The sequence below is a fragment of the Carcharhinus amblyrhynchos genome, chromosome 35, assembly GCF_965287045.1.
Source record: "Carcharhinus amblyrhynchos chromosome 35, sCarAmb.v2.hapA, whole genome shotgun sequence".
NCBI lineage: Eukaryota > Metazoa > Chordata > Chondrichthyes > Carcharhiniformes > Carcharhinidae > Carcharhinus > Carcharhinus amblyrhynchos.
Window position 1 is genome coordinate 11,779,843 of NC_137358.1, and position 25,613 is coordinate 11,805,455.

Genomic DNA, 25,613 nt, shown 5'->3' on the forward strand with positions numbered 1-25,613 from the left:
CAATCTTGCATTAATGCTGCAATGGAGTTACTGTGAAAATCCCCTAGTCACCACACTCCGGCACCTGTTCAGGTAACACTGAGGGAGAATTTAGCACCGAACCAGCGTGTCTTTCGGAGTGTGGAAGGAAACCGGAGCACCCGGAGGAAACCCACGCAGACACGGGGAGGATGTGCAAACTCCAGAGTGACCCAGGCATGGAATTGAACCTGGGTCCCCGGGGCTCTGAGGCAGCAGTGCTCACCACCGTGCTGCCCTATGCTGTGACAGTGAACATGTACACTGCATAGTGTTTTATTGATAATACAGAATAAAGAAACGTACAGCACAGGAACAGGCCCTTCGGCCCACCAAACCTGTGTCGACCATGATGCCCTAGCTAGGCTAAAACAAAACCTTCTGCCCTTACTCAGTCCGTATCCCTCTATTCCCTCCCTATTCTTGTACCCAACCAGGTGCCTCTTAAATGTTGCTAATGTGTCTGATTCCACCACCTCCTCTGGCAGCACATTCCAGGCACTCCCTGCGTGAAAAATTTCCCCCTTAAATTTCCCCCGTCTCCTTTAAACTTTCCGCCGTTCACTTTCAGCACCTTGTAATTGACACTTCTGCCCTGGGGGAAAAGCCTCTGACTATCCACCCTGCCTCTGATCATTTAGTCGACCTCGATCAGGTCTCCTTGTCTTTCCAGTCAAAACAATCCTGGTTTATTCAACCTCTCCTTGTACCCTCGAGACCAGGCAACATCCCGGTGAACCCTTCTTTGCGCTCTCTCCAAAGCTTCCACGTCCTTCTGGTAGTGTGGTGACCAGAACTACATGCAATGCTCCAAATGCAAGGTTTTATATAGCTGCAACGTGATTTCCCAACTCTTGTACTCAGTGCCCCGGCTGATGGAGGTAAGCATGCCATATGCTTTCTGAATCACCTTGGTCACTTGCGTTGCCACTTTTAGGGAACTGTGGACCTGACGCCCAGATCCCTCTGCACGTTAATGTTCCCCCGGTTTCTCCCATTTACAGTAAACGTAAACCATCCCGGACTGATTCGAGCGAGACTTATTTTTCATCTCGACTCATTCATGTTGAATTCCCTAGGTCTGCGAGCGTGCCCAGGAGAAAAACTGGCCAAGATGGAGCTCTTTCTGTTTTTCACATCTCTCCTTCAGAATTTTGAGTTTTACTGGCCTGACAAAACCTCGTCTCCAAACCTGCAAGCTGAATACAGAGGAACTCTCACCCCAAGGCCGTACAAGGTGGGAATAAGGTGCAGGAAGGCGTCAGACGATCAACCGTGACCTCAACCATAGAATATCAACAGGCCATTTGGCCCATTGAGTCTGCACTGACTCTTCAAAGGAGCATCTTACCCAGGCTTATCGCGCTATCCTATCCCCGTAACCCAGGCATTTACCTCGGCTGATCCCCCTAATTTACGTATCTTTTTACACTAATGGAGCAACTTAGCATGGAATCAACTTAGCCTGCACACCTTTTTACACAAATGGGGCAATTTAGCATGGCCCATCAACCTAATTTGCACATCTTTTTACATTAAGTGTCAATTTTACATGGCCAATCCACCTAACCTACACGTCTTTGGATACTAGGGGGCAATTTAGCATGGCCAATCCACCTAACGTACACATCTTGGGAGAATAAGAGGCCATTTATCATGGCCAGTCCACCTAACCTACACATCGTTAGATATTCAGGGGCAATTTAGCATGGCCAATCAACCTATCAGAAGCTTCTTTGGACCGTGGGAGGAAACCAAAGCACCCAGCGGAAATCCATGCAGACACGAGGAGAGTGTGCAAGCTCCACACAGAAAGTCACCTGAGGGCAGAATTGAACCCTGATCCATGGCGCCGCGCGACAGCAATGCTTGCCACTGGGCCGATTGCTGGTGTCAGATGGCACATTAGCATACGATTAACATAGTTGTGTATTGTGTGATTAAAGCCCGCAAACGATAAACATATAGTGTGTTGTGTTTCAGGAGAATGTTTTCAGGTTCAGTTTTTCTCTGCAGCCAGTCAGTTTGTCTGGCAGGAATGCAGCTCAGATGCTGGGAGAGCAGTAAATTACTCAGTTCAACCTTGCAAGTGGTTGTGTTAAGTCGAACTGATGGATTTTTGTTTACTTCAGTTCCCCTAGGATTTCGCTTTGGAGTGATTGACAGGGTCATGTGATGTTGTGGTTTACGTGCATCCTCGTCAGGGTAGCATTTTATTAATAGGACAGCGACTCCATCCATCCATCACAAACAGTAAGGTTCTTGAAATGTTGGACTCAGGTATATGCGGAAGTATTACATAGAGGGAAGGCAGTGGTGGCATTGTCACTGGGCTTGTAATCCGGAGATCCAGGTAATGCTCTGAGGACCTGGAGTTCGAATCCCCACGTGGCAGATGGTGAAATTTGAATTCAATAAAAAAAATCTGGCATTAAGTATCTACTAATAACCATGAAACTATTGTCACAAAAACCTACCTGGTTCACCAATGTTCCTTCAGGGAAGGAAATCTGCCGTCCTTACCTGGTCTGGCCTACCTGTGACTCCAGAGCTATATGGTTGACTCTCAGCCGTCCCCTGTCACCAGCCACTCAGTTCAAGGGAAATTAGGGATGGGCAATAAATGCTGGCCAGCCAGCGATGCCCGTGCAGGAGGCTGGTGGTGTTATCGTTGGATTATCAATCCTGAAACTCAGCTGATAATCTGGGGACCCGGGTTCGAATCCTGACACGGCAGACGGTAGAATTTGAATTTTTTGAAAAATCTGGAATTAAGAAGCTGCATGAAACCATTGTCGGAAAATCCTGTCCGAAGCTTCTCACTAGAATGTCTACTGATCTGATGCTTGGCATCGTGGAATATTATGAAGTGTTAAATGCTTAGGCCATGTCTAAAAGTTTTAAAGGGTGGATAACTCTGGAAGAGCAGGCTGGTGCTAATGGATGCACTGTACTGTACAGCGCACGTTATGGTCTTGGTTCTGGAATATAAGGGGGAAATACACAATTGAAGCAAACTATTTTTTACATCCACAGGAGATTCGATCTGCCTTGTTGTCCAACAAGGGGCGTACACGCGGTGGGCCGTACGAGGCCTGCTCTTGGATGTTGCTTCGAGAGTTGCCTCGTGCTTCACGTTGTTAGTGTACGCTTAAACTGGGCCATCTGACGGGCAACGCGACAGCTCAGTGACTATCACTGTTTGCTGGGCAGATACATGGATTGGGGCCGGTGTCTGTGGGAGTTTGCACATTCTCCCCGTGCTTGCGTGGGTTTTCTCCAGGTGCTCCAGTTTCCTCCCACACCTCAAAAAACGTGCTCTTAGGCTGATTGGTGTAACAAATTGTCCCTAAATTAGGTGTCCCTCAATCTGGTTAAAATTCTCTAAATTTGCACACCTTTATTGTGGAGTCCAGTAGGCGTAGACAAAGGTCATAGGTAGAAGAGGGCACTCACTGAATGTTAAGATGGCGGCGTGGGCGTGTTGGGCCGAAGGGCCTGTTTCCTGTGCTGTGTTGTTCTTTGTTCGCTAATGTCCTTTAGGGAAGGAAATCTGCCATCCTTACCCGGTCTGGCCTACATGTGACTCCAGAGCCACAGCAATGTGGTTGACTCTTAAATGCCCTCAAGGAAGGGCAAAAAATGTTGATCCAGCCAGTGACGCCCACATCTCATGAAAAATAGAGAAAAACCTTACACAGAATGCATGGCACAGAATCACACATAAGTGCTCCACACTAGGCTACCCCTCCCCTCCTTCACCCTATCCTGTGAGCATATTTTTCTCCAAAACTGATTCAGGAATCATTTAAAAGTGTATTTATTATTATTGTCATGCTGACATTAACACTGCAATGAAGTTACTGTGAAAACCACCACCCCGCCATCCCCCCCCTCCCCACCCACAACAGTTCCGGGTACACTGAGGGAGAATTTTAACACCTAACCAGCACGCCTTTCGGAATGCGGGAAGAAACCGGAGCACCCGGAGGAAACCCAAGCAGACACGGGGAGAATGTGCAAACTCCACGCAGACGGTGACCCAAGCTGGGGGTTGATCGCTGGCGCAGTGAGGCAGCGGTGCCACTGTGCCACCCATGGGAAGCCAGATTTTAAGCTTCATTGAATTAACCCAAAGATCCAAAACTCAGGCAAGAATATCAAAGAACAAAGAACAACACAGCACGGGAAACAGGCCATTCGGCCCAACGAGCCTGTGCCGCCATTTTAACATTGTGAGTCCCCTCTTCTCCCTATGACCTGTGTCTACGCCAACTGGACTCCACAAGAAATGAATTATAACCAGATTGAGGGATGCCTAATTTAGGGACAATTTGTTACACCAATCAGCCTTAGAGCACGTTTTTTGGGGTGTGGGAGGAAACCGGAGCACCCGGAGAAAACCCACGCAAGCACGGGGAGAATGTGCAAACTCCCACAGACACCGGCCCAAATCCATGTATCTGCACAGCAAACAGTGATAGTCACTGAGCTGTCATGTTGCCTGTCAGATGGTCCAGTTTAAGCGTACACTAACGACATGAAGCACGAGGCAAACTCTCAAAGCAACATCCAAGAGCAGCCCTCGCACGACCCACCGTGTGTATCCCCCTTGTTGGGCAATATCCTCCAGTCTTCCACAATGAGTTGCTGCTGGAGGGAGCTGGTGTTGGGAGGTTTGAGGCAGTGTTATTGAGGAAGCTTCATCAAATCATAGAAACCCTACAGTGCACAAAGAGGCCCTTTGGCCCATCAAGTCTGCACTGACCACAATCCCATCCTGGCCCTACCCCCATTTCCCTACATATTTACCCACTAATCTCTCTAACCTATACATCTCAGAACACTAAGCGGCAATTTTAGCACGGCCACTCAACCTAACCTGCACATCTTTGGATTGTGGGAGGAAACCGGAGCACCCGGAGGAAACCCACGCAGACACGAGGAGAATGTGCAAACTCCACACAGACAGTGACCCGAGCCGGGAATCGAACCCGGGTCCCTGGAGCTGTGAAGCAGCAGTGCTAACCACTGTGTTACCGTGCCGCCCCACATAGCTTACACATAGTTTGGAGACACGGGGCAGAATATCCCGGCTGCGCTCACCCCAAAACTGTAAAATACCCCCTCCCACCGAGATCAATAGACTTTTGCCTGGTCCATGCCCCCCTCCCCCCATCACTCACTACAATTCCAGTGGAAGGCGGGAATGGGAGAATTCCCTCTGGTGATGTGAACAGGAGGGGAGGGTTTGGAACAAAGAAGGAATGCGAGGAAAGCGTGTACAGAGGGGCACCGGGACGGGATGGATGGATGGATAACGTCACCACGTACACCAGCCTCTCTCTGGGTCAAAAATCAGAGGAGAAAGATTGTTCATATTGCGGCCAATCCTCGGAATGAGGGCGGGGGAAAGACAAAATCCTGCCCTGAGCTACTCAACATTTCATTCATCTTTCTGACATATGAAGCAATACGTGACAGTATATTTGTTTGGGAATGTTTGGACACACATATATAAACACACATGCGTGCACACACACACGTGTACACACGGACACACGTGCATGCATGTGTACATGTACACACATGCATGCACACATGTGTGCATACACACACGTACATGCACATGCACACATCACACACAAATGCATACAGAGACATGCATGCAGACGTACACATGCATGCACATACACACACAGGTGCACCCACACAGTCATGTGCACACACACACACACAGAGGCACACAGACATGCGCACACACACACACAGACATGCACACACACACACAGACATGCACACACACACACAATAGAATAAGAGGATAGGCTTATGTGACTTCTTAAAAGCTCATGAAAGATGAAACAAAATACAGTTTTTTTTTGTAAGATCCTGGTTCACAGTCAGTCTTGTTCCTCAGGATGGTCACTTTGCAAAGCCGGGCACAGCAATCCCAAAGGAAAGAGCACACGGCTCCGATCAGCCTGTGCTCGGTACATCACCTGTCCCTTTCCCTCCTTCTCCTGCTCGATAAGGGATCGGTGAAGTGCTTCGCTGGTTGTGTTTTGTGGAGAAATTCGATGAGGTCATGCCTGCTGCAGTTACTGTTTCAGAACAGGGAATTGTGTACTGGTGTCTCACAGCAGAAACAATTGAAAAGTCTCAGGGTGGTGTGAAGCTACAGGGACTGGAGTGAGACACGCGGGGAATCCCTCACGAGAATTCCCTGGGAAATGGGTACCGGCAATTGTCTAGAAGGCAAACTTACCCTGGACGATTGTGCTGGACTGGGAACCACATGACAAAGCAATTTTAAACCACTAACATCATAGAATCCTAGAATCGCTACAGTGCAGAAGGAGGCCATTCAGCCCATCGAGCCTGCATCAACAACAATCCTATCCAGGCCCTATCTCTGTAATTCTATGTATTTATCCTAGCTAGTCCCCCTTAATGCTAAGGAGTAATATAACATGGCCAATCCACCTAACCTGCATTTCTTTGGACACTAAGGGACAATTTAGCATGGCCATTCCACCTAACCTGCATTTCTTTGGACACTAAGGGACAATTTAGCATGGCCATTCCACCTAACCTGCATTTCTTTGGACACTAAGGGACAATTTAGCATGGCCATTCCACCTAACCTGCACATCTTTGGACACTAAGGGACAATTTAGCATGGCCAATCCACCTAACCTGCACAGTTTTGGACAATAAGGGACAATTTAGCATGGCCAATCCACCTAACCTGCACACCTTTGGACACGAAGGGAAAATTTAGCATGGCCAATCCACCTAACCGACACATCTTTGGACACTAAGGGACAATTTAGCATGGCCAATCCACCAAACCCACACATCTTTCAGGCTATGGGAGGAAACTGGAGCACCCGGAGGAAACCCACGCAGATACGGGGAGAATGTGCAAACTCCACCTAGACAATGACTCAAGCTGGGAATTGAACCCGGGTCCCTGGTGCTGTGAAGAAGCAGTGCTAACCACTGTGCCACCGTGCTGCCTCATTGTAGTCTTAACGAATTTGAAGGAGTAAAAGAACTTCTAACATCAGTGTAACTACTTTAAACACCCAGACCAAGCCCTGAATTGGACACCCCACCATCAGTTATGACAGAAGGTAGAATTTGAATTCAATTTTAAAAATTTGGAATTAAGAATCTACTGATGACCATGGGACTTAATAGAATTGTGGATTATAGGTAAGCCTAGTAGGTATGGGTATCATCGGTGCAACTTGTGGGCCAAAGGGCCTGTTTGTGCTGTAGTTTTTCTATGTTCTATGAAACAAAGAACAAAAACAGCCCGGGAAACAGGCCCTTCAGCCCAGCGAGCCTTCGCCGCCATCTCAACACCACCAGTCCATTGTTGGAAAGACCCATCTGGTTCACTAATGTTCCTTTAGGGAAGGAAATCTGCCGTCCTTACCCGGTCTGGCCTACTTGTGACTTCAGAGCCACAGCAATGTGGTTGACTCTCAGCCACCCTACGAAATGGCCCAGCAAGCCGATTAGTTGAAGGGCAACTAGGGATGGGCAATAAATGTTGGCCAGCCAGCAACGCCCGTGTCCCATGGATGGATTTTTGTTTTAAATCCAGGCTCGGGCTGACAAGAGGCAAGTAACAGTCACGCCACACAATTATCAGGCAATGACTATCTCCAACAACAGAATATCTAACCATTTCCCCTTCATATTCAATGACATTAGGGCAGCAAGATGGCACAGTGGTTGGCACTGCTGCCTCGTAGCACAGACCAGGCTTCAAATCTGGTCTTGGGCCACTGTCAGTGCGCAGTTTGCACATTCTCCCCGTGCCTGCGTGGGTTTCCTCCGGTTTCCTCCCACAATCCAAAGATGTGCAGGTTAGGTGGATTGGCCATGCTAAATTGCCCCTTAGTGTCAGGGGGATTAGCAGGGTAGGTATGTGGGGTTAGGGGAAGAGGGCCTGGGTGGGATTGTGGCCGGTATGGACTCGATGGGCCAAATGGCCTCCTTTTAGCGATGCTATGATTACCAGCGCTGAAATCTGCCCACTGTCAACATCCGTGGGATTATCATTGACCAGAAACTGAACCCAGCCACATAAACACTGTGGCTACAAGAGCAGGTTAGAGGCTAGGAAATACTCTGGTGAATAACTCAGCTCCTGACTCCCCAGAGCCTGTCCCCCATCTACAAGACACAAGTCAGGAGTGTGATGGAATACTCCCCACTTGCCTGGATGGGGGCAGCTCCAACAACACTCAAGAAGCTCCACACCATCCAGGACAAAGCAACCCCGCTTGATCGGAACCCAATCCACAAACATCCACTCCCTCCACCACCGGCGCTCAGTAGCAGCCGTGTGTACCATCTACAAGATACATTCCTGGGAATTGACAAAGACTCCTTAGACAGCACCTTCCAAACCCACAACCACTTCCATCTAGAAGAACCAGGGCAGCAGATACCTCGGGACACCACTACCCACGAGTTTTAAGTTAAAGTTTTAACTTTATTTATTAGTGTCACAAGTAGGCTGAGCTTAACACTGCAATGAAGTTAATGTGAAAATCCCCTATTCGCCACACTCCGGCACCTCTTCGGGTACACCCAGGGGAAATTTAGCACGGCCAATGCATCCTAAACAGCACGTCTTTCGGACTGTGGGAGGAAACCCACACAGACACAAGGAGAATGTGCAAACTCCACACAGACAGTGACCCGAGCCGGGAATCGAATCCAGGACCCTGGAGCTGTGAAGCAGCTGTGCTAACCCACTGTGCGACCGTGCCACCCCATTCATGGCAATACCAGTCGGTCATTGTCTTCCCTCCGATTCAGGATTCAAAGGCTTACGACATCTGTCACAGCAGCACGGTGGCACAGTGGTTAGAACTGCTGCCTCACTGCGCCAAGAACCTGGGTTCAGTTCCAGCCTCAGTTCACTGTCTGTGCGGAGTCTGCACATTCTCCCCATGTCGGCGTGGGTTTCCTCTCACAGTCCACAAGACAGCTGGTTAGGTGGATTGGCCATGCTAAATTGCTAAATTGGGTAAATATGTGGAATTATGGGGATAGGGTAGGATTGTCAGGATCAATGGGCTGAATAGCCTCCTTCTGCACCATAGGATTTCTATGACTCTTCTATGAAATACCATTTCTCTTTCTTCCGCGCACTCCACAAAGCTCTGATTCTGCCTCCTCTTTAGATTTTATGGAATCCCTATAGTGCAGAAGGAGGCCATTCGGCCTATCGAGTCCGTGCTGGCAACAATCCCACCCAGGTCCTGTCCCCGTAACCCCATGTATTTACCCCTTGCCAGTCCCCTGACACAAAGGGGCTAATTTAGCATGGCCAATTCACCTAACCCGTGTACCTTTCGAGCATGAGAGGATACAGGAGCACCCAGAGGAAACCCACAAGGGTTGACTAGACAGAATTCACTGAAAAAATGTCTGGAACTAGCTCATTCGTGAGAAGCACAGCTCAGTATCGTGATCATTTATCTGTAAATCTGAAAGTGATGCGTACTCTCATAACGCTCTTCTCAATAAGCACTCTACGCAATGGCTATTGTAATGCCTTATCCATTTTCTCAAAGGGTAGAAGTACATTCCAGTTCCGTCCTTAACAGAATTTCGTCCCTCAGTGAATGTTCCTCGCTGAATCAAAACCAGAGTTTAAGTTGCCTCATCATCAAATCTCTCTCTTACTTCCTTTTCATGAAATGAGTCCGGTTTATACGTTCTGACACCCCGTCCCCCTCCAACCTATTTCTTTCCAATTCATTTTCGGAATTTCTTCTTCGCCTGTCTCTTCCTTTCCCAAACTCTGCTTGTAACGGAATTCTAACCAACCTTATAAACTCAACTTTTACAGGTGCCCCGTAGAAAGCATTCTTTCTGGTTGTATCACAGCTTGGTGTGGGCTCCTGCTCTGCCCAAGACCGCAAGGAACTACAAAAGGTTATGAATGTAGCCCAATCCATCGCGCAAACCAGCCTCCCATCCATTAACTCGGTCAACGCTCCCCGCTGCCTCGGCAAAGCAGCCAGCATAATTAAGGGCCCCATGCACCGCGGACATTCTCTCTTCCACCTTCTTCCTTTGGGAAAAAGATACAAAAGTCTGAGGTCACGTACCAACTGGCTCAAAAACGGCTCCTTCCCTGCTGCCATCAGACTTTTGAATGGATCTATCTCGCACTCAGTTGATCTTTGTCTACACCCCAGCTATGACTGGAACACTACCTTCTGCACTCTCTCGTTTCCAGAGATCTGGATAGGCTGAGTGCGTGGGTGAGGACCTGGCAGATGGAGTATAACGTTAGCAAATGTGAGGTTATCCACTTTGGTAGAAATAATAGTAGGAGGGATTATTTAAAGGGTGAAAAGTTGCAGCATGCTACGGTGCAGAGGGACCTGGGGGTCCTTGTGCACAAGTCGCAAAAACTCAGTCTGCAGGTGCAGCAGGTGATCAAGAAGGCAAATGGACTTTATCGCGAGGGGGATAGAATATAAAAGCAGGGAGGTCTTGCTGCAACTGTACAGGGCACTGTGAGGCTGCAACTGGAGTACTGTGTGCAGTTTTGGTCCCCTTATTTGCAAAAGGATATATTGGCCTTGGAGGGAGTGCAAAGAATGTTCACCAAGCTGATACCGGAGATGAGGGGGTTAGCTAATGAGGAGAGATTGAATAGACTGGGCCTGTACTCTTTGGAGTTTAGAAGGCTGAGGGGGGATCTTATAGAGATGTATAAGATAATGAAGGGGCTAGATAGGGTAGTGGTAGAGAGATTCTTTCCACTTAGAAAGGAAACCAGAACTAGAAGGCACAATCTCAAAATAAGCGAGGGGGGGAGCAGTTTAGAACAGAGTTGAGATGGAACTTCTTCACTCAAAGGGTGGTGAACTCTGGAATTCTCTGCCCGTTGAAGTGGTGGAGGCTACCTCGCTGAATATATTTAAGTCACGGGTAGATAGGTTTCTGATAGACAGGGGAATTAAGGGTTATGGGGAGAAAGCGGGAAAGTGGAATTGATCCACTTCAGATCAGCCATGATCTTATTGAGTGGCGGGGCAGGCTCGAAGGGCTAGATGGCCTACTCCTGCTCCTATTTCTGATGTTCTTTCCTTCTCTATGAATGGTATACTCTGTCTGTATAGTGCACAAGAAACAATACTTTTCACTGTATGTTAATACATGTGACAGTAATAAATCAAATCTAATCAAAACCTGCATTCTTATCTGGACTACCTATCTCTTCCTCAAAGTTTAGACTTTGAGCCACACTTGGTGCCCACTTTCAAATCTATTTTCACCTTCTCTGATGCCACCTTCGGTTAATGGCGCAGTCACCAACCAGCCCTCTCTCTCAAATACTGCCTCGGTCATCAGTATAACCAAGTTTGCTCCAGCTAATACAGCAAAACTCACTATGAAATATAATTTGTTTAAACACGGGTAAATTTTTTTTTATTCATTCGTGGGACATGGGCGTCGCTGGCTGGACCAGCATTTATTGCCCATCCCTAGTTGCCCCTTGGGAAGGTGGTGGGTGAGCTGCCTTCTTGAATCGCTGCAGTCCACGTGCTGTGGGTTGACCCACAATGCCGTTAGGGAGGGAATTCCAGGATTTTGACCCTGCGACTGCGAAGGAAAAGCCGATATATTTCCAGGATGGTGAGTGGCTTGGAGGGGAACTTGCAGGGGGTGGTGTTCCCATGTGTCTGCTGACCTTCTCCTTCTAGATGGAACTGGTCATGCTGTCTAAGGGTCTTTGGTGAATTGCTGCAGTGCATTTTGTAGATGGTACACACGGCTGCTACTGAGTGTTGGTGGTGGAGGGAGTGAATGTTTGTGGATGGGGTGCCAATCAAGCGGAGCTGCTTCGTCCTGGATGGTGTTGAGCTTCTTGAGTGCTGTTGGAGCTGCCCCCATCCAGGCAAGTGGAGAGTCTTCCATCACACTCCTGACTTGTGCCTTGTGGATGGTGGACAGGCTTTGGGGAGTCAGGAGGTGAGTTACTCTCCGCAGTATTCCTAGCCTCTGACCTGCTCTTGTAGCCATAGTGTTTATGTGGTGGGTCCAGTTGAGTTTCTCGTCAATGGTAACCCCAACAATGTTCAGAGTGGGGACTTCAGTGATGGTAACGCCATTGAATGTCAAAGGGTGAAATCCTCCTGTATTAATCATTGTTATTGTTGACACTGCCATTTTGCTCTCAGAAAGCGCTGACCTTTATTCTGCTATTTTGCTCTCAGACAACAGAGGTCAGGAGGGACCTCACTCCCGGTTTATAGAATCACAAAAGGAAGCCATTCGGCCCATTGTGTGGGCACTAGCTTTTGATAGAATGATCTCATTTCCTTGCTCTTTCCCTGGACACATCCCCCTGCGAAATTGCCCACTTCAGAATCTGCTTCCACCCCCCCAAACCCCCCCATCCCTCCCCCAACCCCCCCACCACCCTGCAGCCACCCAGCCTGTCAGGCAGCACACTAAGCCACTTATTCAGGTTTGATCTGGGTTGACTGGCGCAGCGGGCTCGAAGGGCTGAATGGCCTCCTTCTGCTCCTAATGTTCCCATCGCGCTGACGCTCAGTTTTGTCAAGGACATTCGACTCCTAAGCTCATGGCAGCCTTGGCCCCTCCATCTGGGGGGGGAGCTCTCCACTTGCCATGGCTGCGAGGCACTTTGCGGGTGCTCCTGGTCTCTGAGGATGCTATCTAAATGCAAGTCTTGGTGGCATTCGCCAGGGTGGGAGTGTCGAGCGATTCGAGCGGTGTACTGGGACTTCTGGTTAACCATTCGGAAAGTGCACACCGATTGAAGCCTCTTTCAGATTGGCAGGTTAGGAAATTAGATTTGCCTACAAGCTCAGTATATCATTCATGATTCATCCTGAATCTAACACTTCAACTGGCACCAGGATGCTGTGTGGGGTGGGGGGTGGGGGGTGGGGCGGAGCCAATGAGAAAGATCAGAATAAAGAATCTCTTCCACTGCCTTCACCAGAGAGACAAGGACTGCAGGATCCCAGCTTTGTTGGACAGCTAGGCCTTCATCTACTTGTGGGCTTTGACCAATTAGGCCTCCATTTATCTATGGGCCTTGACAACCAGGCCTTCATTTACCTATGGGCCTCGCCAACCAGGCCTACATTTACCTATGGGCCTTGTCAGCTAGGCCTTCAATTACCTATGGGTCTTGCCAACTGGGCCAGTATTTAACTGTGGGCCTTGTCAATTAGGCCAACGCTTATGGCGAAAGTTGCAATCAGGGGCAGCCGCGGTGAGGGGAAACTTGCTCGCTCTCCATTCCTGTTGATGAGTTCCGAACCAGCGTTTGCCGACGGTTCTGGGGTCCACCCAGCTTCAGGACAAGATGGGAGGATGTGTCTGCTGCCCCTTTCCCCGAAAAAGGGTGAAGTGAACCTCTCCGCTGCTGAGACACAGGTACTCTTATCTACCTTTATTTCCATCTCCTCTTTGACCAACCGCCCCCAGCTATGTATCAGTGTGAGAAAACAAGAAGCCACAAAACTAGCGACCTCAGACACACCGCGCAATGAGATCCTGTGTGTGTGTGTGTGTGTGTGTGTGTGTGTGTGCACCTGACATCATATCGGACCGTTAGATCAGCTCTCGTCATGTCAAACTCCAGTACCTAGTGACTCATATCAGATCTACTCTATCTCATCGCCTCAGAGGAGTCAGCGCTTTTGGAACCAGCTGCCAGATATTAGAAGGTGACTACACATTTATTCCTTCTCTCTCTCTCTGTATTTCACTTTGTTCTAATGTCTGCAATCCAGTCGCAATCTTTCAGGGGTGTGGGTTGATCCTCAGAGGAGAACGCACTCTGTCTGTTATTAAGCGGATCGCTTGTTGATTGTCCTGAGTTGATGTAACTTACAGAGCAATGATTCGAGAGAAAGAGTATTGTTAATTTTCATAACAGTATAACTTCCAGCTGGAACCCAATAAGCTTGCAAACTGTCAAATATTGGCATTAATTATTGCCCAGATGCATGTACACTCACACACTCAAATACATACATGCATACATTTGCACATACACACACGACACACGTACACACACACAGACAGACATACGCAGACATAGCACACACACACAAATACACACATTGGGGCACTCATATACACGCATTTGCATACACACACGTACGCACAGACATGCATGCACACACACGCGCACACACACACATACATGCACACACACTGGTACACACACACACACACACACATGTTCCATACATGCATATACAAATAGGCCAATACTGGTTAGCACTACTGCCTCACAGCGCCAGGGACCAGGTTCAATCCTGGCATTGAGTGTCTGTGCAAAGTTTGTATGTTCTCCCCGTGTCTGCGTGGGTTTCCTCCAGGCGCTCTGGTTTCCTCCCACACTCCAAGTTAGGTGGATTGACCATGCTAAAATACCCCAAAATGCGTAGGTTGGCGGAGCAAATAAGTGAGGTTACGGGGTTAGGGTCTGAGAGTCAGTGCAGACTCAATGGGCCAAATGGCCTCCTTTTGCACTGTAGGGATTCTATGATTCTGTTCTACGATGATGATTTATCTGCTTAGTGCATTTAGACTCCTGGAGTTCCCTCTCTTTCACACATGAGGGAATTACTTCTGTTCGAGCGTGGTTATTGATTCCATTTTGTACATTTTTCAACAAAAGCCAACATGCAGAACTTCACCTCTGACCCCTAACAGCACAGTGGATGTACCTACACCACAGCTGCTGCAAAGGTTCAGGAAGGCAACTCTTCCTCAGGGCTGGGTGGTAAATTCTGGCCTGGCCAGCCACACCCACTCACCTAAGGGAGGGAAATAGAGAACAGAAAAGTCGGCTAACCAAAGATCTGGAAAGGGAACTGAGGAGAAATGTTTTCCCTTTGAATAAAGTCACGGAATCCTACAGTGCAGAAGGAGGCCATTTGGCCCATCAACAGACTCTCTGACAGAGCATCTTTCCCAGGCCCACCCCCCCCATCCTGATAGCCCCAGTATTTACCCCACAAATCCTTCCAGCCCACACATCTTTGGATACTAAGGGGCAATTTAACATGGCCAATTCCCCTAATTTTTGGAGTGTGGGAGGAAACCAGAAGTCCCAGAGGAAACCCACACAGACACAGGGAGAATGCGCAAACCCTAAACAGACAATAACCTGAGACTGGAATCGAACCCAGGTCCCTGGCATTGTGAGGCAGCAGTGCCAACCACTGTGCCACCATGCCATCCATTTGGCCATAAAAGCTAAAATAAAAAGCTGTGGATGCTGATGATCTGAAATGGAAAGCAAAAATTCTTGGGAGGAACTCAGCATCCGTGTTCCAATGCATCCGTGTTCACAAAAACATGCATTTGTGTTCATGACCCCACACTGAAGACAGCTAATCTTTTAATAACCTCTGTCAATCAAATGTAAACTTACAGCCTAAACCCCCAAACCCCACTGCAATAATATTTGGTTGTGATAGGCAGTCACATATCAAATATTGATCGATAGCCCTTGGGCTTATATCAACAAACAGCTATTGAAGCTGCTGTGATAGATACTTTTCCACTCTCACAGACACAGGCAGGCAGTCTTTCTCAATTTTTAAATGGCTGACTATTTAAATAACTTGACAGCTGGCAAGCTCTAGTTTTGACCTACCCTTCACAAGAAGTTAAGACTTGCCTAAAACATTCACAACTCCAACATTCCTGCTACAGAAAAAAAGGGGTGTGTTGGAATTCCGCACTCATTTGTTTTTATAAGGGATTAAAGACTCGAGAGAAATCAGAAGTATTGAATACTTTAAAGGCAGGGAATAGTGGACTGATAGGCCTAGTTTTAGAAGTACCAGTGAGGGTAAAAGAGAGAAGATGGAGAAGAGGGAAAAGGAAGTGAGGAAAGTTCAAATGGCCTTACCGAGTTTGTGAGAGTCTTGCCAATTCCCCAAGCACCCTCGCCTCCCACAGGCTCGCCTCCCGCCACTGCAATCTCCAGCAGAAACGGCTTCCGGTGGATCCGCCCGCCATCTTGGATACACCACGCAGTCTCGGCGATTCCAGAATAATCCAGTCAACAACGAGAAAACGGTTAAAACCGGGAACGGTCACGAGGCCAGGATGTGAGGAGCCCAGTGATCTGAGGGTGTTGTGGGGCTGACAGAGATGACACAGCTAAAGAGGTAAGGCCTGGTTGGGATTTGGAAACAAGAGTGAGAATATTAAAATTGGGGTATTTGTGGATCGGGAGTATTGCTAAACCGGAGCTGTTCTTGCATTTTGTGATGAGATATTTCGACTCCTCTGGAGATTCAGAAAGGTTAAATATTTCGGAGGCAGACAGAATGCTCAACGCAAAATCTTTTCAATGGGGTGAGCTGACTATTTTGTGGCTTTGTGGTAACTCAATGGTTTAAAAAAAACAGGAAATAATAAGTTGATTGGAAGAAGCTTGCCTGTAAACCAACTGCCCTTTCAGCAACAGTTCAGTTGGAACCCCTCACTCTCCCTCTTCCTCTCTCTCTCCCCCCGCCCCCCCCGTCCCCTTGTCCCCGTCCAGGCATGAATCATAAGTACATAAGAAATAGGAGCAGGAGTAGGCCATCTAGCCCCTCGAGCCTGCCCCACCATTCAATAAGATCATGGCTGATCTGAAGTGGATCAGTTCCACTTTCCCACTTTCTCCCCGTAACCCTTAATTCCCTTGTCTATCAGAAATCTATCTACCCGTGACTTAAATATATTCAGCGAGGAAGCCTCCACCACTTCAATGGGCGGAGTATTCCAGAGATTCACCACCCTTTGAGTGAAGAAGTTCCTCCTCAACTCTGTTCTAAACTGTCCCTCCCTTATTTTGAGGCTGTGCCCCCTAGTCCTGATTTCCTTCCTAAGTGGGAAGAATCTCTCTACCTCTACCCTATCCATCCCCTTCATTATCTTGTAAGTCCCTATAAGATCCCCCCCCTCCCCGCTCAGCCTTCTAAACTCTAATGAGTACAGACCCAGTCTATTCAACCTATTTTCATAAGCTAAGGTGAGGTGGATTGGCCATGCTAACTCGCCCTTAACATCAGGGGGATTAGCAGGGTTAACGTGTGGCGTTATGGGGATAGAGCCTGGGTAGGATAGTTGTCTGTGCAGGCTCGATGGGTCGAATGGCCTCCTTCTGCGCTGTAGGGATTACACGAAGCTCCTTCCTGAACGCACTGATTAAATTTCCCCTGACCCTCTCTGCCGAAGGTACAGCTTCTCTGGCCTCTCCACCCCCCACCCCCCCCCCCGCCCCGGTCTTGTTTTCTCTTTGCTCTGACCCTCTGACCCCATTTTGTGTTTTGCAGCTCTGATTTCCCACTGACCTGCAGGCCAAAGCAGGAATCGAGCTCATCGAAGAGACAAAACAGAATTTGCCACCTTGAGGTCCCCTACTTTGCTCCCGTGCAGGCTTTTAACATCTCTCTGTCGTGCCCAGGGCCTGGGCCTCTCCAGGAGGTTGCATGGATTCAAGAATTTAAACCATTCCAACACAGTAGGTGAAATTAAGCATTCTATTTGAACCATTTCCTCCCTTCCAGCCTGGCTGTGTACCTGTGTGTAGCTCATAGAACCCCAACTGCGCTAAAGAAGCCATTGTGTCCTCTGCACCAACCCTCTGACAGAGTATCTTAACCAGGCCCCCTTCCCCGCCCCATCACTGTAACCCCACATATTTACCGGCCACCTAACTTGCACGTCTTTGGACACTAAGGGACAATTTAGCATGGCCAATCCACCCAACCTGCACAGCTTTGGACTGTAAGAGGAAACCGGCACACCCGGAGGAAACCCACGCAGACATGGGGAGAATGTGCAAACTCCGCACAGACGGTGACCCAATCGATCCTGGGTCCCTGGTGCTGTGAGGCAGTGGTGCTAACCACTGTGCCACCACGATCCCAGGGAGAACTCCCACATTCGTCCACTCCTGGAGAGAACTCCCACAGTCCTGGGCAGAACTCCCACACTCCCAGGAAGAACTCCCACACTCTCTGACCGCTGGGAATAACGCCCACATTCCTGGGAGAACCCCCACACTCCCACATTCCTGGGAGAACACCTACACTTCCTGGGAGAACTCCCACATTCTTGGGGAGAATTCCCACAATTCCCCACTCCCGGGGAGAACTCCCACATCCCTGTGACAACTCCCACATTCCCGGGGAGAATTCCCACACTCCCACATTCCCGAGTAGAACTCTTACACTCCCACACTCTCGGGGAGAACCCCCACAATTTCACACTTCTGGAAAGAATTCCCACACTCCCAGGGAAAAACTCCCACTCTCCCCCACTGCCGGATAGAACTCCCACACTCCTACGTTCCCAGGGAAAACTCCCAGCAATTCTCTACTCATGGGGGAAACTCTCACGCTCTTGGGGAGAACTTCCACACTCCCCCATGCCCAGGGACAGAATCCCCACACTCCCGGGGGAGAGTTCCCACAATCCCAGGGAGAACCCCCACACTCCCAGGGAGGACAGCCAAAATCCCGTACTCCCAGGGAAACCTCCCACACTCTCATACTCCTGACAACTGCCCACTTTTGTCATTGCATGGCCATTCAGCCTTCTTTGGTCTAGAACATGGTCATAAACGTGACAGTTTTAACATACTAGGCTCGAAGGGCTAGATGGCCTACTCCTGCTCCTCTTTCTTATTTCTTATGACAGCTACAAAACCTAAGCAAGTCTGAAACAAAAACTGTGAACCTTGGCTGGATAAATTTCTGTCTCAGCTACCAGACGTCTAAAACAATCTTTGCCTTGGATACATCTCCCATACCTCCCAACTTCAATAAACCCCACCAATGCCCGCTCCTGGAACGGCCATTTGACCCATCACATCTCTGCTGGAAGCCCATTTTCCATCTCCTTCCTCCTGTCTTTTTACAACTCTCCTTTCCAAATGCTTAACCAATTCCTTCCCAATGGCTTCTTGCGCTCTATGCATACCGTACATAGAGTATATAGGGGGAGAAGGAAGGGAGAGGGTGCAGAATATAGTGTCACAGTCATAGCTAGGGTGTAGAGAAAGATCAACTTAGTGCGAGGTGGGTCCATTCAAAAGTCTGACGGCAGCAGGGAAGAAGCTGTTCTTGAGTCGGTCGGTACGTGACCTCAGAGTTTTGTATCTTTTTCCCGACGGAAGAAAGTGGAAGAGAGAATGTCCGGGGTGCGTGGGGTCCTTAATTATGCTGGCTGCTTTTCCCTGAGGCAGCGGGGAGTGTAGACGGGGTCAGTGGATCGTTTGCATGATGGACTGGGCTTCGTTCACGACCCTTTGCGTTCCTTGTGGTCTTGGGCAGAGCAGGAGCCCATACCGAGCTGTGATACAACCAAAAGGCCTCTTCAGCCGCTGAGAAAATGATGCGTCCGATCTTTTCTGTCTTGTAGTCAAGCTAATGCCACCGTACAACTTGACAATCGTCAATAATTCCAGAATCGGGACAGATTTTGTTTGGCTGGTGGAGCGTGATGACGTTTTTGAGGATAAACTGAAATTCGAAATGAGATATAAGACTGAGGACGAACACTGGAGAGTAAGTTCATTCATTTTTGTATACCGGGTGGATTTTCCAGAAACGTGCAGCTTAGGGTGGATCAGCCATGTTAAATTGCCTTTGGACGCTAAAGGGCAACTTACCATGGCCAATCCACCGAACTATCTTTAAACTGTGGGAAGAAATCGGAGCGCCCAGCGGAAACCCACACAGACACAGGGAGAATGTGCAGACTCCACACAGACAGTGACCCGAGCCAGGAATCGAACCCAGGTCCCTGGTGTGCGAGGCAGCAGTGCTAACCCACTGTGCCGTCGTGCCGTCCCATGTTTACAAAGTCTACGAAATTGGGTGGAAGATGGAGAGCATTTTCAGATCCTACCAAAATGGGCAGCACGGTGGCGCGGTGGTTAGCACTGCTGCTTCACAGCGTCGGGGACCCGGGTTCAATTCCCCCCCAAGCCTCAGGTCACTGTCTGCTCGGGGTCTGCACGTTCTCCCCGTGTCAGAGTGGGTTTCTTCCCATTGCTCCGGTTTCCATCCAAAGATGTGCGGGTTAGGTGGGTTAGCCATGCTAAATTGCCCCTTTGTGGCAGGTGGAGGAGCAGGATAAATATGTGGGGTTATGGGAATAGGGCCTGAGGTGTTTGTGCAGGCCCGATGGGCTGAATGGCCTCCTTCAGCACTGTAAGAATTCTACGGTTCTTTAGTGGTGAACACAGCTCGTGGTTCAGCACTGTGCCACAGGTCATCTCGCCAAGCAAGGAGGCAATGGCCTAGTGGTATTATCGCTAGACTATTAATCCAGAAACTTAGCTCATGTTCTGGGAACCTGGTGTTCGAATCCCGCCACGGCAGCTGGTGGAATTTGAATTCAGTAAAAAGAATCTGGAATTAAGAATCTCCTGATGACCATGAAACCATTGTCGGAAAAACCCATCTGGTTCACTAATGCCCTTTAGAGAAGGAAATCTACCGCCCTTACCCGGTCTGGCCTACATGTGACTCCAGAGCCACAGCAATGTGGGTGACTCTCAACTGCCCTCCAAGGGCAACTAGGGATGGGCAATAAATGCTGGCCCAGCCATTGTCCAATGAAGAATAGAAAGGAAGTCTTTGCTGGGAGCTTCAGGTTGAGTTACCCACCATTCTTTCACGTTCTAGGATGCCAAGAGGTTTCAGGTTGTGCAAAATGAACAGAGGACGAAGATCGATGCGGCTAACCTGAAAGCAGACCGCGTCTACAAGGCGCAAATCCGTGTTAAGATCGTCGAGGACAATCCAGAGAGATATAACAGCACGTGGAGCGATTGGAGTCACATGGTGGCATGGAAATCCAAAGCATCCCTACCCTCTGTCGGTAAGTACTCAACACCATTGAATCATAGAACCCCTAGAGCGCAGAAGGAGGCCATTTGGCCCATCCAGTCTGCAACGACCAGAATCCTTCCCAGGCCCTATCCCGGGAACCCCACATATTTACCCTGCTAATCCCCCCTGGTCAATTTAGCATGGCCAATCCAACCTAACCCGCACATCTTTGGACTGTGGGAGGAAACCGGAGCATCCGGAGGAAACCCACGCAGACACAAGGAGAAGGTGCAAACTCCTCACAGTCAGTGACCCGAGTCTAGCTCAAGCCTCTGGCACTCTGAGGCAGCAGTACTAACCACTGTGCCACCTTAGTAAGGTACATAAAAGAATCACTACTGTCCTTCAGAGAAGGAAATCTGCCATCCTTACCCGGTCTGGCCTACCTGTGACTCCAGAGCCACTGCAAGTTCGCTGTTAGCCACCCTCTTTTAAAGTTTATTTATTTAGTGTCACAAGAAATTTACGTTAACACTGCAATTATGTTACTGTGAAAATTCCCTAGTTGCCGCACTCCGGCGCCTGTTCGGGTACACTAAGGGGGAATTTAGCACATTTTTCGGACTGGGGGAGGAAACCGGAGCACCCGGAGGAAACCCACGCAGACATGGGGAGAACGTGCAGACTCCACACAGACAGTGACCCAAGCCGGGAATCGAACCCGGGTCCCTGGCACTGTGACGCAGCAGTGCTAACCACTGTGTCACCCGTAGCAGACATTAAGAGCAGACGCTCCACTTGATCTGAGCCAAAAGTCCGAAAAGGGATTTGGCTCAAAGGTGTCCTACTTCTCTGCCATCTCTCTGCTTCCATCGCAGCCCTTTACATTCCATTGCTTACGGACTTAGACTGCTCGGCCTAAGATGCCAGGGCTGGGAAAGTGTAGCGATGAGAAGAGATTCCACAGGCTGGGGTTATTTTCGTTGGAACAAAGAAGACTGAGGGGAGGACTTGATAGAGGTGGACAAAACTGTGACGGAAAGAGTTAGATTGGACAGGATAAAATTGCTTCCCTTGGCGGAGAATTCTAGAACCAGGGGTCGTGAACGTAGCCCAATCCATCACGCAAACCAGCCTCCCATCCATTGACTCTGTCTACACTCCCCGCTGCCTCGGCAAAGCAGCCAGCATAACTAAGGACCCCCCTGCACCCCGGACATTCTCTCTTCCACCTTCTTCCGTGGGGAAAAAGATACAAAAGTCTGAGGTCACGTACCAGCCGACCCAAGAACAGCGTCTTCCCTGCTGCCATCAGACTTTTGAATGGACCTAAGTTGATCTTTCTCTGCACCCCAGCTATGACTGTAAGGATCCTCTTGGGAAGAGTGATCATTGTATGGTGGAGTTTCTGATGCAGATGGAAGAGGAGAAAGTGGGTTCCCAGACCTGTGTCCTTTGTTTGAACAGAGGGGAGTACGATAGGATGAGAGAGGAATTGGCGAATGTTGATTGGGGGAGCGCGTTGGAAGGTAGGTCTGCTGAGGAACAGTGGAGGATCTTTAAGGAGATCTTTCTTGGTGCTCAGCAGAAATTTATTCCAATGGTTAAAAAGGATCGTAGGAGGAGAGATAATCAGCCGTGGATAACGAAGGAGGTAAAGGAAAGTATTAAAAGCGGATGCGTTTAGAGTAGCTAAGAGTACTGGGCGAGAAGAGGATTGGGAGAGGTTTAAATGTCAACAAAGAATGACGAAGGAGTTGATAAAGAAGGGTAGGATAAACTATGAAGCTGGGCTAGCGCTTAATATAAAAAAGGATAGTAAGAGTTTTTATAAATATATAAAAAGGAAGAGGCTGACTAGGGTGAACGTTGGGCCCTTAGAGGATGAGAGGGAGGACTTAGTGGTAGGGGATGGGGAAATGGCTGAGGTCTTGAATAACTTCTTTGTTTCGGTCTTCACGGAGGAGGACGTGAATAATTTGCCGGGTGTTAGCGATGGAAAGGTGGTAGGAGTGGAGGACCTGAATGACATTATTGTTACTAGAGAGGCGGTGCTTGACAGACTGGAGGGACTGATTGTGGACAAGTCCCCAGGACCGGATGGAATGCATCCGAGGGTTCTGAAAGAAATGGCGGAGGTGATAGTGGACGCCTTGGTGATTATTTTCCAAACATCGCTGGATTCCGGGAAGTGCCGGAAGTTTGGAAAACGGCTGATGTTACGCTGTTGTTTAAGGGTTGCAGGCAAAAGGCGGGGAATTATAGGCCGGTTAGTTTAACGTCTGTTGCAGGTAAAATGTTAGAATCCGTGATCAAGGAGAAAATAGCGAGGCATTTTGAGGGGAATTGCTTGATAGAGCAGACGCAGCACGGTTTCGTTAAGGGGAAGTCGTGTCTGACGAATTTACTGGAGTTCTATGAGGATGTGGATAGAGGAGAGCCGGTGGATGTGGTGTTCCTTGATTTTCAGAAGGTGTTTGACAAGGTACCGCACAAGAGGTTATTACAGAAGGTCAGGGGGCATGGAGTTGGGGGTAGGGTGTTAGCGTGGATAGAGGATTGGCTGTCAAATAGGAGGCAGAAAGTGGGGGTTAATGGGTGCTATTCGGATTGGCGGTTGGTGACTAGTGGAGTGCCCCAGGGATCGGTGCTGGGTCCTCAGCTATTTACCATTTATATAGACGATCTGGAAGAGGGAACCGAGTGTATGGTGTCGAAATTTGCTGATGACACCAAGATTGTGGAACGGCAAATTTTGCGGAGGGTGTGGAAAGTCTGCAGAAGGGTCTAGATAGGCTGGGCGAATGGGCCAGGAAATGGCAAATGGAATTTAATGTTGGCAAGTGCGAGGTGGTCCACTTTGGTAGGAATAATGGTAGGAAGGACTATTACTTACATGGCGAAAAACTGCAGCAGGCGACGGTGCAGAGGGACCTCGGGGTCCTTGTGCATGAGTCGCAAAAACCCAGCCTGCAGGTGCAGCAGGTGGTCAGGAAGGCGAATGGGATGCTGGCCTTCATAGCGAGGGGGATTGAATATAAAAGTAGGGAGGTCTTGCTGCGGCTGTACAGGGCACTGGTGAGGCCGCAGCTGGAGTACCGTGTGCAGTTTTGGTCGCCGCACTTACGCAAGGATATTTTGGCCTTGGAGGGAGTGCAGAGGAGGTTTACTAGGCTGATACCGGAGTTGGGGGGGTTGAACTGTGAGGAGAGGCTGAATAAACTAGGTTTGTACTCGTTAGAGTTTAGAAGAATGAGGGGAGATCTCATTGAGACGTATAAGATGATGAATGGGATGGATAGGATAGAGGTGGAGAGGCTCTTCCCGCTCAGAAAGGACAGTAGGACTAGAGGGCACAGCCTCAAAATAAAGGGGGGGGGGCGGGGTGCGGTTTAGAACGGAGATGAGGAGGAACTTCTTCACTCAAAGGGTGGTGAATCTCTGGAATTCTCTGCCCGTTGAAGTGGTGGAGGCTGCCTCGCTAAATATATTTAAGCCGCGGGTTGATAGGTTTTTGATAGGCAAGGGGATTAAGGGTTATGGGGAGAGGGCAGGAAAGTGGAACTGAGACACGACAGATCAGCCGTGATCTTACTGAATGGTGGGGCAGGCTCGAGGGGCTAGATGGCCTACTGCTGCTCCTATTTCTTATGTTCTTATGTTCTAAATTGCCCCCTAGTGTCCAAAGGTATGCAGTTTAGGTGGATTGGCCATGCTAAATTTTCCCTTAATGTTACGGGGGTTAACAGGTAAATATCTGAGGCTACGGGTCCGGGGTCTGGGTGGGATTGTGATCAGTGCAGGATGATAGGCTGAATGGTCTCCTTCTGCACTGTAAGGATTCTGTGATTCTATGAAGTGCGTTGCCATCGCTAAGTCACCGCAGTGTGATTGGGAAATGTGACTGAAGAGAAGGAGGATGGGAGATTTCCAAAGTCAATGATCAAGAAAAGTGGACAAGCCATTGTACAGTTAAATCGATTCAGAATCGGAGACATCGACCCGGATCCTCCAATCTCGTTCGCCCCGCCATCGCTGCCAGCAAGAACGGAGAATTTGGCACTCGACCTGAACTCCATTCACTGCAGCGGGGCTGGAGAACCCCAGCAATGGGCAAGGTCAGAAAATCCCAGCCGTCATCTGTTTACAATCCAACTGATCGTAGGGATAAAGTCCACAGATTCGGGCGAGGGTCTGATGATAGAAATTTCCGTGACCTCGGGCAGGCATTGCTAGCCTTAACCCAAGCGAGGCCGTAAAATCCCGCCCAGATGTGTGGAATTTTATAGCCCTGTCACCATGGGGCTGGAAAATGCAGTGAGCCATCCAGAAGTCCATTAGCTTCAGCGGGAGTGGAAAATTAAACCCAATATCTCCGGCACCGGATCACCAACGGACAGTAGCAGCCGTGTGTACCATCTACAAGATGCATTGCAGCAACTCACCCAAGGCTCCTCCAACAGCACCTTCCAAACACACTACCACCACCATCTAGAAGGACAAGGGCCGCAGATACATGGAAACACCACCATCTGCAAGTTCCCCTCCAAGTGATGGCCTAGTGGTATTATCGCTGGACTATTAATCCAGAAACCCAGCTAATGTTCTGGGGACCTGGGTTTGAATCCCGCCACGGCAGATGGTGGAATTTGAATTCAATAAAAAATATTTGTAATTAAGAATTTACCAATGACCATGAAACCATTGTCG

The 25,613-nt window shown here is 49.0% G+C and overlaps 2 protein-coding genes across 3 annotated transcripts in view; both read left to right on the top strand.

The window, feature by feature from the left end:
- Window positions 1-1,965, top strand: part of LOC145361646 (cytochrome P450 2J2-like) — a 41,010-nt gene extending 39,045 nt beyond the window's left edge. Inside the window, exon 11 of one of the 2 annotated variants that reach the window (XM_080217525.1) lies at window positions 1,098-1,965. In XM_080217525.1, the coding sequence (XP_080073651.1) occupies window positions 1,098-1,297 (200 nt within the window). In that variant the 3' untranslated portion in view covers window positions 1,298-1,965. The remainder of the gene's footprint in view (window positions 1-1,097) is intronic. The other variant, XM_080217526.1, reaches the window with a different exon arrangement.
- A 14,197-nt stretch (window positions 1,966-16,162) lies between these two features.
- Window positions 16,163-24,840, top strand: LOC145361632 (interleukin-2 receptor subunit beta-like). The gene is made up of 5 exons (XM_080217511.1): window positions 16,163-16,238; window positions 17,394-17,581; window positions 19,486-19,631; window positions 20,757-20,952; window positions 24,743-24,840. Exons 1-5 carry the CDS (start codon window positions 16,222-16,224, stop codon window positions 24,805-24,807), a joined length of 612 nt encoding a protein of 203 aa, XP_080073637.1. The 5' UTR covers window positions 16,163-16,221; the 3' UTR covers window positions 24,808-24,840.
- The last annotated feature ends 773 nt before the right edge of the window (window positions 24,841-25,613 follow it).